Source organism: Diabrotica undecimpunctata, chromosome 6 (assembly GCF_040954645.1).
Source record: "Diabrotica undecimpunctata isolate CICGRU chromosome 6, icDiaUnde3, whole genome shotgun sequence".
Classification (NCBI taxonomy): Eukaryota; Metazoa; Arthropoda; class Insecta; order Coleoptera; family Chrysomelidae; genus Diabrotica; species Diabrotica undecimpunctata.
Genome location: NC_092808.1, coordinates 47,544,090 through 47,557,103, shown reverse-complemented (window position 1 = coordinate 47,557,103; position 13,014 = coordinate 47,544,090). Strand labels below are relative to the sequence as shown.

The following is a 13,014-nucleotide window of genomic DNA, read 5'->3' as shown; positions in this document are numbered from 1 at the left end:
AACTTCAATATTATAAGCCCTATAAAAATTGTGCGGTAAAAGCAGTCTTTACTCCGACAGAGGAAACAAGTCTCGTAAAATATCTCATTGTTTCATCAAAAATGCGTTATGGTCTTTACAAAAATCCGCTTAGATCTGTAGCGTATGCTTTTGCTAAATCAAATAACAAAAATATTCCTAATATTGGAGGACAAATGAAAAAGCTGGAAAGCAGTGATTCCGTGAGTTTATGAAAAGACATCAGGAACTTAGTCTTAGAAAATCCGAGGCAACTAGCCTTTCTAGGGCTACGAGCTTTAACAGACATAATGGATTTTTTTTTACAAATTTGAAGAAGGTTATTATGAAATACAAATTTACTGCAGCAGGCGTTTTCAACATGGACGAAACTGTACCGTTCAAAACCCTACAAAGATAATTGCACCTAAGGGCCAAAAACAAGTAGGCGCTGCTACATCTGGCGAAAGGGGCTCAAACGTAACAATGATAGCCTGCATTAACGCTTTTGGAAATAGTGTACCGCCCATGTTTATATTTCCTAGCGTCAACTTCAAATCGTACATGATGAGTGGTACGCCAGCAGATTTAATCAGATCAGCTCATATAACTGGATGGTAAAATTCTGAAAAATTTGTTTTGTCGTTGCAATATTTTATTGATAAGGAACTACCAAGCGCTGAGAACAAAAATCTATTAATATTGGATAACCACGAAAACCATTGTTCTACTGAAGCCGTAATATTAGACAAAAAATGGGTTATTTTGCTAACATTACCACCCCATACCAGTCACAAACTCCAACTTTTGGACCGCACCATTTTTGGGCCTTACAAACAATACTATAATACTGCTTGTGATGAATGGCTTTTAAACCACCCAGGGCAAACAATAACTATATGTAATGTCGCAGAATTGGCAGGACAAGCATATCCACTGGCATTAACGCCAAAAAATATCCTATCTAGTTTTAGGGTGTCGGGAATTTGGTCCCTAAATGACACATTTTTGGAGATGATGAATACCTTTACTAATCAGTAACCAATCGAGAGGATCCTAGTGTTGCGGTTGCAGAGTTGTCTCCTGTAAGAGACTTCAACGTATCAGCGGAACAATCAATTCCTGCCGCAAGTAAAGACGCTTCAATATTTACATCCCCAGAACCAATAAGATCATACCCAAAATCACAAAAACGTGCCTTAAAAGTCAACAATCGTAAGAAAACTAATAGCCGAATTTTGACCGACACTCCGGAGAAGGACGAAATTGAACGAATTTTTAATGAAAGACGACGAAAAGAAGAGCTACAGAAAAGCAAACAAACTATTCGGAACGCGTTGAGCGTTAAAAAGAAAGCTGAAGCTGAAGTAGAAACGTCTGATGAAGATGACATCTATTCGTCTAGTTCAGATAGTTCACAGATATCTGATGATATTTTTCAGCCAGATGAACACAGGTTTGTTATCAGCGCTTTAAAACAGGGAGGTTCTGTGTTAGTAAAAATAGCTGGGAAGAAAACAGCGCATTTTTATGTAGCGGAGGTAATACATATCAGAAGTGAGGAATTTCATGTAAAATATTTAAAAAACCAAATTTTTAGTGTTTAGTCGTGACTCACATCCCGATGCAAAGCTTCAATTAAACTGAGTCCAAGTTGAGAAAGTTCACAAAATGACATATTTGGGAACTGTGATAACGGACCAACTGGATCCAGACATAGAAATAAAACATAGAATAGCAATGACTAAAACTACTTTTATGAATATGAGGTCATTTCTTTGCAATAATCATCTCAGTTTAGAACTAAGACAAAAAATGGTTAAGTGCTATATTTGGTCCGTCCTTTTGTATAGTGCCGAAGTGTGGACGCTAAAAGTATCGATCATGAACAAAATTAAAGCATTGGAAATGTGGGTTCATAGACGAATGCTGAAAATACCTTGGACAGCAAGGAAGACTAATAAAGAAGTACTAAGGAGCGTCAACAAAGATAGAGAACTGCTAAAGACTGTTAAACATCGAAAAATGTCTTATTTGGGACATATAGTAAGGGGAAGTCGATATAAAATATTAAAACTGATCCTTAAAGGCAAAATAGAGGGCCGTAGAGGTGTAGGAAAAAAACAAGTTTCTTGGTTAAAAAACATTCGAGAATGGACTCAGATATCAAATGCAGGATAATTATTCCATATTGCAGAATATCGAGAAGCCTTCGCAATGGTGATCGCCAACGTCGGATAACTCTGATATGGCACGCGAAGAAGAAGATACCTATTTATAATATATAACTTTCTATAGTAAAATTCCACTATTTGGAAGAGTGATTTCATCGTTTAAACGCCGAATGTCCTTAAATTTAAATGTAATCAGCGGCCCCCGAAAACTACCCGTTTAATTTGCGTTTTCTCATCAGAAATCATAGAATGTATAATTAGTACATTTATTTGTGCTTCTCTATAGCAGACGTAACCACAAGATGCCGTACAGTGCACAAAAGCACAAAATTGTATTGAAATAAATTTTTTTACATGTTCAGTTTTGTTACATATTTAAGTTAATAAAATAAAAATTGATATGTTACATTTCATTCCCATTCCGTTTCAAAAACGTGGCAACTTGTAAAGCATCATAGCGGTAATACCACCGCACCTGCAGAAGCAAGAAACGTTCATTTACATAGGCGGTGCTGGCGGGAGTGCTTCTGTTGGCTTTTGTGATTATATTTTTTGCGGTTGAAGTTTGTGGTGATAATCCTAGTGTTATTGGAGTTTGTCGTTTAATAGTAAATTTTTAATTATATTCTGTGATTATTAAAATATAATGGACGAACAACCGAGTTGTTCCAAGAGAAGACAGCAAAATATTAACGTCAGAAGTGAAGGTAGTGATACGATATGAAGGAATTGAATTGCATGATGCAGAAAAATGGCATCAAATATTAGCCAAGCGGTCGATATTTGTAGCAGTTTAACAAAAGTATCCATTAGCTGTATTTATCATGTGCCTAAAAATACATCGGAAAATAAAAAGCAAATAAAACGTAAAACTAGAGGTAGAAAAAATATTGTTTTGGATGACGAGACAAAACATTTTATTTTCGGAGTAAAATTCCAACACTGAAAAAATTTCTCAAGAGCTCGAAAACAATTACTTTTTACCCAAGATATCTCGTAGAGTATTAATCAGAACTATGCGCGAAATGAACTTTCGATATGTAAAAACAGAAAAAGTGTGTTATTAGAAAAAAAAAAGAAATTATTGTGTGGAGAAGAAAATATTTTAAAGAAATACGCACACTTCGCAGCATTGAACGGAAAACATATTATTTGGATGAAACCTGGATTAACGAAGGTCATACAGTTGGAGAAGATTGGTAAGATTTAAATGTCAAAGGTAAACGCGAAGCATTTATAGAAGGCTGCTTTACAGGATTAAAAGCTCCATCAGGAAAGGGACGATGTTTAATCATTATCCATATAGGAAGTGATATAGGGTTCCTTGATGATGGTTTGCTTCAATATGAGTCAAAAAAACAGGAGATTATCATGAAGAAATGACTTCCGAAGTATTTGAGCGCTGGTTTAAGAGAATCTTAACAAAATTAGAACCTGGTCAGGTCACGTCAATAGACGTTTTAGCGTAACTTCCGCGATAGCCGGGTAGCATCAATAAGCTTTCTGCAAATTTATTTGTTTTTTTATAGCTTTTTGTAACAATCAAACACTGAAAACTTTGTTTTCGAAACTTCAGCAAAATTTATTATAAAATCTTATCACTGCAGCTGTTTCGGCAGAGTACCTTTCTCAAGTGATCTATTTTTGGTATGCATTTACACATTATAGTCTTTAACGAAATAAGTTGAGGAGGGGAGAACTGTTTGTCTCAAGTTGGTTAAAGATTATAAAGTGGTTTCGTTAAAAACTATAAAGTGTAAATGCATACCAAAAATAAATCACTTGAGAAAAGCACTCTGCCGAAACAGCTGTAGTGATAAGATTTTATAATAAATTTTGTGGAAGTTTCAAAAACAAAGTTTTCAGTGTTTTATTGTTACATAAAATGAATTTCCATCAAGTAACGGTCGAATCCATCAATTATAGCTTTTTGCTTATGGCATTCTCTATTTTTAGGGGAATGTAGGGAATAAGCCACAAAATATATTCAAATGTTTAATTTACTGACGTTTCGATCTCTATAAAGAGACCGCTTTCAAAAATATAAATGATAGATATATTTATTTTTTATAGCTTTTTGCTTGTGGAATTCGGTATTTTTAGGGAGAATTTTGAAAATAAGCCACAATATATCTATTTACATGGTTAATTTACTGACGTTTCGATCTCTATTCAAGAATTTTAAAATTAGAAAAAAAAAAAGAAAATAAATAATATAAGATTATATAAATATTATTATATAAATATATAATAATAAACAAATAAAATAAATGTAACTATCGTGTATATCTTTGAAAACGGTCTTTGGATATAGAGATCGAAACGTCAGTAAAAACCTGTAAATAAATTTATATTGTGGCCTATTTCGAACAAATAATATTTAAAAAATATAATATAATTAACGTTGAAAAAAAAAGTGAGTGTACGCCACTGGATTTTCATACGTCTTTCCCCACTTCTCTGCCATCAAACGATGAAATCACTCTTCCAAATAGTGGAATTATAGTTATAGGAAAATTTCTTAAGTTTGACAGTAAACAAATATGTCATTTATCTCCTTTGTGACTTCATGAAAGTACTACAATTTACCATTTTCTGTAGTGATTTAGTGAAATAGTTTAGTAGTTACCTGACTTACGTCGTAGAAGTCAAGCGAATGTGTGACGAGCTTAGTCACGTGGACACCTGGACTCTCACCTCACAATGGACCGTGGAAGTGATGACGTAGATTTTATTGACATCTGTCAGTTTCACTTTCCAAACAAACCTTGTTTAGTGTGGATAATTTGTATTTTTCTTACAGAATCTTTCCGCTTTTTGCAATATATAAGTATTCTAATAGTTACTACAACAATTTTACAAGGTTGTGTAAATAATAAAGCATGTTGTTTTATAAAAAAAGCAATAAAATGCATGTATCAATAAAGTAAGGTTAGAATGTCTTTAATTTAAATTTTTAAACTATATTTCATAGAAATAGAACACTGAATTATGATGGTATTATCGTAAAAAACACTATACTTAAAAAAAAGCAGCAGAGGAAGCAAAATGGTAACTTTATAGAATTTAAAAAGTCTTGAGATTGGTCATTTCAACTTTTGTTTGGAAAGTAATTGACAGTTGTGCCGTCACACTTCCACTGTCCATTTACAATGAACTACCTAACTCTGACGTCACAATGGGCGGAGGTTTTAAAAACCTTTTCAGACATTTCTAATTTGTGTGTATTTGACCCATAAGAAGTTGAAAATATTGGTTTTTTTAATTGTCTGAAGAATAAATAAGGACTTTTGGTTATGAACATTCATTCTGTACGATTGGTATTATTTGTTCTTCGTGAATTTGTGAGGTAAGAATATCAAAGTATTAAGATATTTACTATGAATGTTCATATTTTAAGATTGACCCAGACAGGTCAATTAAGGAGTATCCTTAATTGACCTGTCGGCAGCCAGTGGAGGTGCCTAAAAGTGTCTGCATTGTGGGAGTATAGTTACGATAAAATAAATTGCATAAACTTAAAATTATTGAAAAATTCTTATAAAATTCTAGGTAACCTTTTTTTAATGACGCACAGTGTAGATAGTGATACCCAGAAAGCAAAAACTGGTTTTTACATAATGGACTGAAGCTAAATGAAGAGAAAAATCAGAATTTGATTTTTAGTTCCGATTGGAAGTATATCTCAAGAAATAGTGTTAAACTATTAGGAATCTTTCTAGACGATAATTTGGATTGGAGTGCTCATACAGATTACTTAAGTTCTAGACTTGATACAAGTATAATTTTAACACGCCACCTAGTTTATATGATTCCTAAAAGTACCCTTAGAATGTGCTACTTTGCACTATTCCATAGCCATCTATAGTACGGCATAACTGTTTGGGATAATTCTTGTCACGAAAATCCAATTTTTAAACTACAAAAAAGAGTAGTGAGGATAGTTGCAAGAGCAGAGTATATAGGACACTGTAAACCTTTATTTCTGGATTTAGGTATTATGCCACTACCTTCACTCTATATATACGAAACACTTATTGAAATTCATGCCAACAAAGGCATAACATAAATTTAACATAAAATCCAACTTCCATGATCACGATACAAGATCTAGAGATGCTATTCGAGCATAACGTTTTAGATAGATAAATAAAGAGCGTAAAAAATTCGACTGATGTTGGTTTGTATAACTTTTTGCCAGGTGAAGTAAAAAGTCTTCACTTATTATCGTTTAAGCTTAAAATCAAATCACACTTTTTAAAACATTGTTTATATTCAAAAGCGGAGTATCTAAGTACAGCTTTTATACAATAGTACTAATTTGGTCAGGGTATTTGCCTATTATGACGATATTCCATGCTTTTATATTTTTTATTTATAGTGTTTTTCGTTTCTTAAATAATTGTTAATATTAAATATCTGTTTGTAATGTTTAAAGTCACAAAAATTTTATATGTATGTATGCAAAAATTGTCACTATTCTTTTGACTTGTCAAAAAGAAAACTATTCTTGTATATCGAATAAATAAATTTTATTCTATTCTATTCTTTTCTGTATTTCTTCTCCGTATTTCAACTGTACTATCTCCCATAATATTAGCCATAGTTCTCCAAATTATAATAATGCTAACTTTTCTTCCAACTCATTTTCACTTATATTTTTTGACACTTTTTTTTTTCTAATAACATATGCAACTTATGTTGTTTGTTCACTGTTTCACATTCACATCCTCTTTTGGATTGGCGTAAATTTGCATTAAAAATTGGTAATAGAAAAATGTATGTAGCGTTATTTCAAACTATGATCTACCGATTTTTATCTATTACCGATTTTTTATTACCATGAGATTCACTTTTAAATTACCTTAATTATCGTGATTCCAATAACGAACTCAATGCCAGTCGTTGACCTATTAAAGGCATCCATAGAAATAATCTCAGCGCCATCTAAAAAAGAAAATCAATTATTCAATCCAATTTGTACGAATATTTTAACTTATATTTAAAGAAAATAATAGTATTATTAACTTTTCCCCAATACATAGCACCAAAAATTATAAATAAGCATCAGGAAGAACAGACAAAAATATCTCGATGGATAAAACCAAACGAAATAGACCAAATCAGTAAATATGTTCGGTATATAGTATAATCAGTATCACCTATTAACCTCTTCGTATTTCCAACTGTGGTTAATCCACCAAAAATACACCAGTCACTTGCTGTATCTCTAATAATCATTTCCATAATTGATATTTTATTCATATTTTTTGAGAATCCACACTTCAATGCAATACAAATAACCAACTTTCTAACGTCCTTAATAGCACAACGTGATTGTATCAGTTACAAACAAAGGCTCCACAAAAAACACATTAAAAAATTTGTCTATGGTATGGATGTAAGAACCTTGTGATGAGATATTAAGATTTTAGAATTCGTTAATAATCTGATCATAAATATTGTTCTAATTAAAATTTTTTTGAATTGGAAAACTGATGCGTACGTAATTAATATCCGGGTGTGTTAATTACAAAATATTTTAATTGCAACCTTGCACGTTCAGCAATATTAATTGTTATTTTGAACTAAATAACGAGAACCCAAAACGTCACAGCTCGATGTTATATAATAGCAGTGGCGGCTTTTGGGGGTAGGCAGGATAGGCCGGGCCTACCCAATAATTTTAAGAGCTTTAAAATTGAAAAACATATATTCAAAAATTATGTTAATGCATGTAAATAACTTTTCAATGTACTAAATCACTCAATACATTAACGTCCGTTAAAACAACTATGTTATTATATTACCACAGAAAGCATCGAATCACATTGAGGCGTTTTAAATATCATTAATAGGCCCAATCGGAAGTGGCCGACCCAGCTCACATAAGATCCCCGTACAAAAAGCATTTGAAGTTAAGCAGCTTGCCGGACAACGATTTATATTGTCGTGTTTATGCTTGCTGTTTAGGCACCAGACGATCGGGCCTACGCCCACCATCGTTGTCACTTGTAATGTAATTATCGAATTGTAATGTATAAATTTCCTTTTAAATTATGATAAAAAAATATGTAACATAAGATATAATTGTAACATATTTTTAAACAAACCTTAGAAACAAACAAGACAATTGCAACTCTCACACAAAAAAAATATGTATTACACACACTGGCGGCTACAGAAAATTTTTTGGGGAGGTCATGGATCTTGAGGGTGATTACTTTTCTCTGATGCAAGGTCACTTTTAATCTTACCACCAATAGGATAAGTGGGTTTTTAAATATGTTTAACGGAAGGGGGATGGTCATGACCCCATGACCCCTCCCTCTGGATCCGCCACTGATTACACATAGCTATATGTAATTTGCTGGCTTGGCCTACCCAAAATTTTATCACACCAGCCGCCACTGTATAATAGGTAAACAGACCAGTAGCCGGCCATTATTATTACGCATTATTCAGTCCTTCGTTACTCGTATTTCATCAAGTTATCCGTGTGTATATAACAACTAATAAATCGATACATCACAAGCTTAACAATATGTAATTATTTCTATCCCCCATAGCAAGATGTAGTTGCTTAAGTATCGCCAATCCAGTTAGGCATTAATATGTTGGCGATATGAGAGACGACCCACACAACCAGAAAATATTCTAAGACTGGTATATTAGAATATTTTCCAACCAGAAAATATTCTAATATACTCCAGTCGTCAGATACGAAAATGTCACTGAATCTCTAAAAATCATACGAACAAGCTGAATTTTGCCAAGAATATTAATTTTGGGAAAAAAAAACGGGTATGGCAGTCTAGTGGGACTGCCGGTAGAAGTTACATTTCTATACACACGTTCGTCGTTACAAATTTATATGGGAGTCAATCTGCACAATCATTACATATGTAATGCTATAGGTAAGAGAGAGCAGAAAGAGAAAAAGTATTAGGTATACAGGTATATGGTGCATCGTTTACTGTATATAAACATTTGACCTGTAATAGGAGTATAGTAAGTAAATGAAGGATTGAATCAATATTTTAATGAAAATATATATTTTTATTTTCATATATGTATAAAAGGAGTTGAATGCAAAAAAATTTTTTTACACATACTCTGCAGTAAAATTCATTGTTAATTTTGTTATTAATATAAAAATACAATACAATACACTGCCACATAATTCAATATTATAATACAATACAAATTAAAATGCAATATTCATAAGTATTTAAAAATGACAATATACATAACTTACGCATATGTTTAATTTACCATGATAATAACATTAATAAAAAAATAATAATATTAAATATGTTTACAAAAGGAACATTTTTATTCTCAATAGAGAAAGAGAGAGAAAATATATCTTCTGTCTCTCTCTCTTACCTATATCTTACATATGTAATGATTTTGCCGATTTACTCAATATATACGAATACACACGCGTATAGAAGTATAACTTCTATACGCGTGTAAAAAATGTTTGTGGAAGATAAAAATAAAAAACCAACAACTCGGATTATGTTGTAAATTTTCATTTTATTTTAAAATTTTGCATTTTTGCGTATATTACATATATTTAATAAGGCTAACGTGGGGTTTTTAAATATTTCAAAAATAAAAAAGGAAATTCATATTGGGATTCGAACTCACATATACCAGCGTATAAACTAAATACGTCAGAAATTGGCCAATTAGACATGACACTAACGTATTATTATTTTAAAATTATTATTTTAAAATACAAAAGCCTAAAATAATTATGAACATCACCGATTCACTCCCGTACAAATTTCCAACGTCGACCGCGCGTATAGAAGTATAACTTAAAAAAAAAACGATTTAGCAAGAATCTGTACGCCGTAGAAAAAAATCATTTGAATAAAAAATGTAGCTGAGATAATTTTAAACAAAAAAGTTTATTAGCACTTTTTGTGTAGAATGAACCGTTCTCTCACAAACAACGCTTGAAGCGACCGTTGATTTTGAATGTCAGTTACCCACGCGAAATCAATTTTCAATAAAATTTGTATCAGCTCGACGGTAAAAATTCTATCTTTTAATTCAAGTGTCCTAACGACAAAAATCAAGATGCGTTTTAAAGGTAAAGAGTTCAGCTTTCGTATGCAATTTTCATAATTCACATGAGATCAATACAATCTATACTCCTTTCATTGACTGGAAATATGAAGTTTCGATTACTCGAGCTTAAAGTTCAAAATCTACAGTATGAAATTTTAGATTTAAGTTTTGGCAAAAAATATAATGCATTCGAAATATGTTTAAAAAACGCTGGAAAAAACTTTCACATAACAAACGATATAAAATGTTTAAACTTCTTTTTTAACTACACTAGTATGTTTTTCAAAAGAACCAAACTTCTGCTATAATTATACCCAAAAACAGTCGTCTTGGAGGCATTTCCCGTGACGTGCGATCGTTTGTAATGTAAAACATTAAATTCTGCGTTTTTTATTCATATTTCAAATGCCTCATATTTGTTGTTACTACTTAAATTGAAATTTCATGTCATAAGTTTAAAAGATTGATCTCTAAAAATGGAAGTTTTACTACGACTGGCCAATGAAAGTAATTTTATTAATCTCACGAAAATCGTAAAAAATGGCAAAAATCGCGCCACGTTTATTTATTTAACATTTTTCTAAAAACTAAGTTTATTTGCGGCAAAATACAAAAACTGAATACGAAAGCTGTACTCTTGCCTTTAAAACGCATCTTGATTTTTGTCGATAGACAAACTTAGATCAAAAGATATCGAATTTTTACCGTCAAGCTGATAAAAATTTTATTGATAATTGATTTCGCGCTTGTAACTGAAATTCAAAATCGACGGCCGCTTCAAGCGATGTTTGTGAGAGAATGGTTCATTCTACACAAAAAGTGCTAATAACCATTTTTGTTTAAAATTATCTCAGCTACATTTTTTATTTGAAACATTTTTTTCTAAGGTGTACAGATTCTTGGTAAATCGATTTTTTTGCGTTTTTATCCCCTACGAGGGGGTTTTAGAGGCCCAGGGGTTAAAGTGGTTAACTTTCAGCTTGTTCGTATGATTTTTAGGGGTCAACTCTCTGACGACTGGACTACAATTCAATTTAATATAACTATTTTTCCTAATTGTAGTGTTTAGTAAAAACACTAATATGCTGTTCTGAACAAATGAGGGATGCACACTTATTGTTTTTCTGGATTTTGCTATAAGCTTTTTTGCTCTTATTTGTCCAGATTTTTCTTATCCTTTGCTTTACCATCTGAGGTCTGAACACGTTTATTTTTTAGATTTTTTTTATAGTTTCGATTCAACTTTTCTTAGCTTTTGGGTAAAAGCAGGGCAGAAAAAAGGAATTCGGGGTTTGATAATGAGTGCGAGATGGCGAGAACGAACACCAAAAACGCAGCACATAAAAAAAACTCTGAAAGCAGGTTAAACACGGGAAAAACAGAAGAGTATAAACGCATCAGAAGAGAAGAATAACGTATTCATCGACTTAAGACGAGATAATATGAACAGAAATGGTAAAATGAGATTCAAGTGTATTCGATAAAAATAAAACAAGAAAATACGACAAATCCCTAATAGAGGAGGGACTTTTTGGCCAAACATATTTGTACGGCATTTACCTACGACTTAATGCCGTACAAAAATATTAATACCAGGAGTAGGGACAATTTTTTTTTTTTATTTTATAGTTGGCCCGGCCTAGTTTTATTTCATACGCTGTATATAGGGTCAAAAGTAATAGATGCTGTGAGCACGTAGTGTAGCCGATACATTAGTCGTTTATTAGTAATATGAAGCGTGTTTTATATTTTTGCTTTCAAAATATATGAGTTAGAGGAGAAAAGTTCGGAAAATTGTAGTTCTGAGAGATTTTTTTAGAAGCATACACAGTGGAAAAAAAAGTTTGTTTTATTTGAATAAAACCAGGGAGATAAAATTGTTAATAAGGTAAAAACCTTAACTGCTGATATTTTGGGTAATTGTGTGAAAGCAATGGAGAAATAAACAACAGAAAATCAGCTGTCTAAAATCCATCACTTAAAAATTAACATTGTTTTTTTTTTAATTGTTCAACGTTTGAATAACTAATAACAGCCACAGTATTTGAAATATAACAACTTTTATATATCACAGGGTATTTTAAAAATTTGTTCAAATTTTTGTTTATTTTTTTTTTCAAGCGATGATGACTATTAGACAAGTGTCAACCACGGGTCTATACATAGATTATTGGTAGTGTACTATTTTACTTCTAACCTATTAGTATTATCAACAAAAGTTTAATTTTACAAATTCCCAACTGTAAAAAAACGCACGTGAAAGCCAAACAGAAGAACAGCAATGTGCTAAAATAAAATATTCATTAACTGAGAGATACATAACAAAGTGAACATTTTGAATAAAGTAGCATTGTCCTAAGTTTATCAAAGCATACCATTTAAATTACTCAGAGTCTGAGGAGCTACACGAGCTGCTGTCTTGGTCTGGGATTTATTATTATGGGTTCGATATGGTTCTCTAGTATATTGTCCAACTTCCACATTTTCGGAAGGGATCCGGTAGGGATCTATGGAGGAGTATCGCCGAGCCGCAAGCCCTTATCTCTTGGCGTACTGCTCCACCATAGGCCAATCAGACACCAGCATATTCTAGTCTAAGCCGCAGATTCGTTTTAGAATTTTAAACTGCTGCGTTAGCCCTTTTTTATTTTTCTGTACACCGAGCCAGGGCTTGAACGCACATCCACTTAACCATTCGACAGTGAAGCGAATGAGAGTCGGCCGCCTGACCCGCTATCTGACCGACACAAAAACTTTT

The 13,014-nt window shown here is 32.3% G+C and overlaps 1 protein-coding gene across 1 annotated transcript in view; it reads right to left on the bottom strand.

Annotated features, from left to right (window-relative positions):
* The window catches only part of LOC140442646 (KICSTOR complex protein kaptin-like), a 43,320-nt gene that overhangs the window by 25,554 nt on the left and 4,752 nt on the right, over positions 1 to 13,014 (bottom strand). The window contains exon 2 of the mRNA XM_072533645.1: positions 7,036 to 7,118. Within this exon, the coding sequence (XP_072389746.1) occupies positions 7,036 to 7,118 (83 nt within the window). The remainder of the gene's footprint in view (positions 1 to 7,035; positions 7,119 to 13,014) is intronic.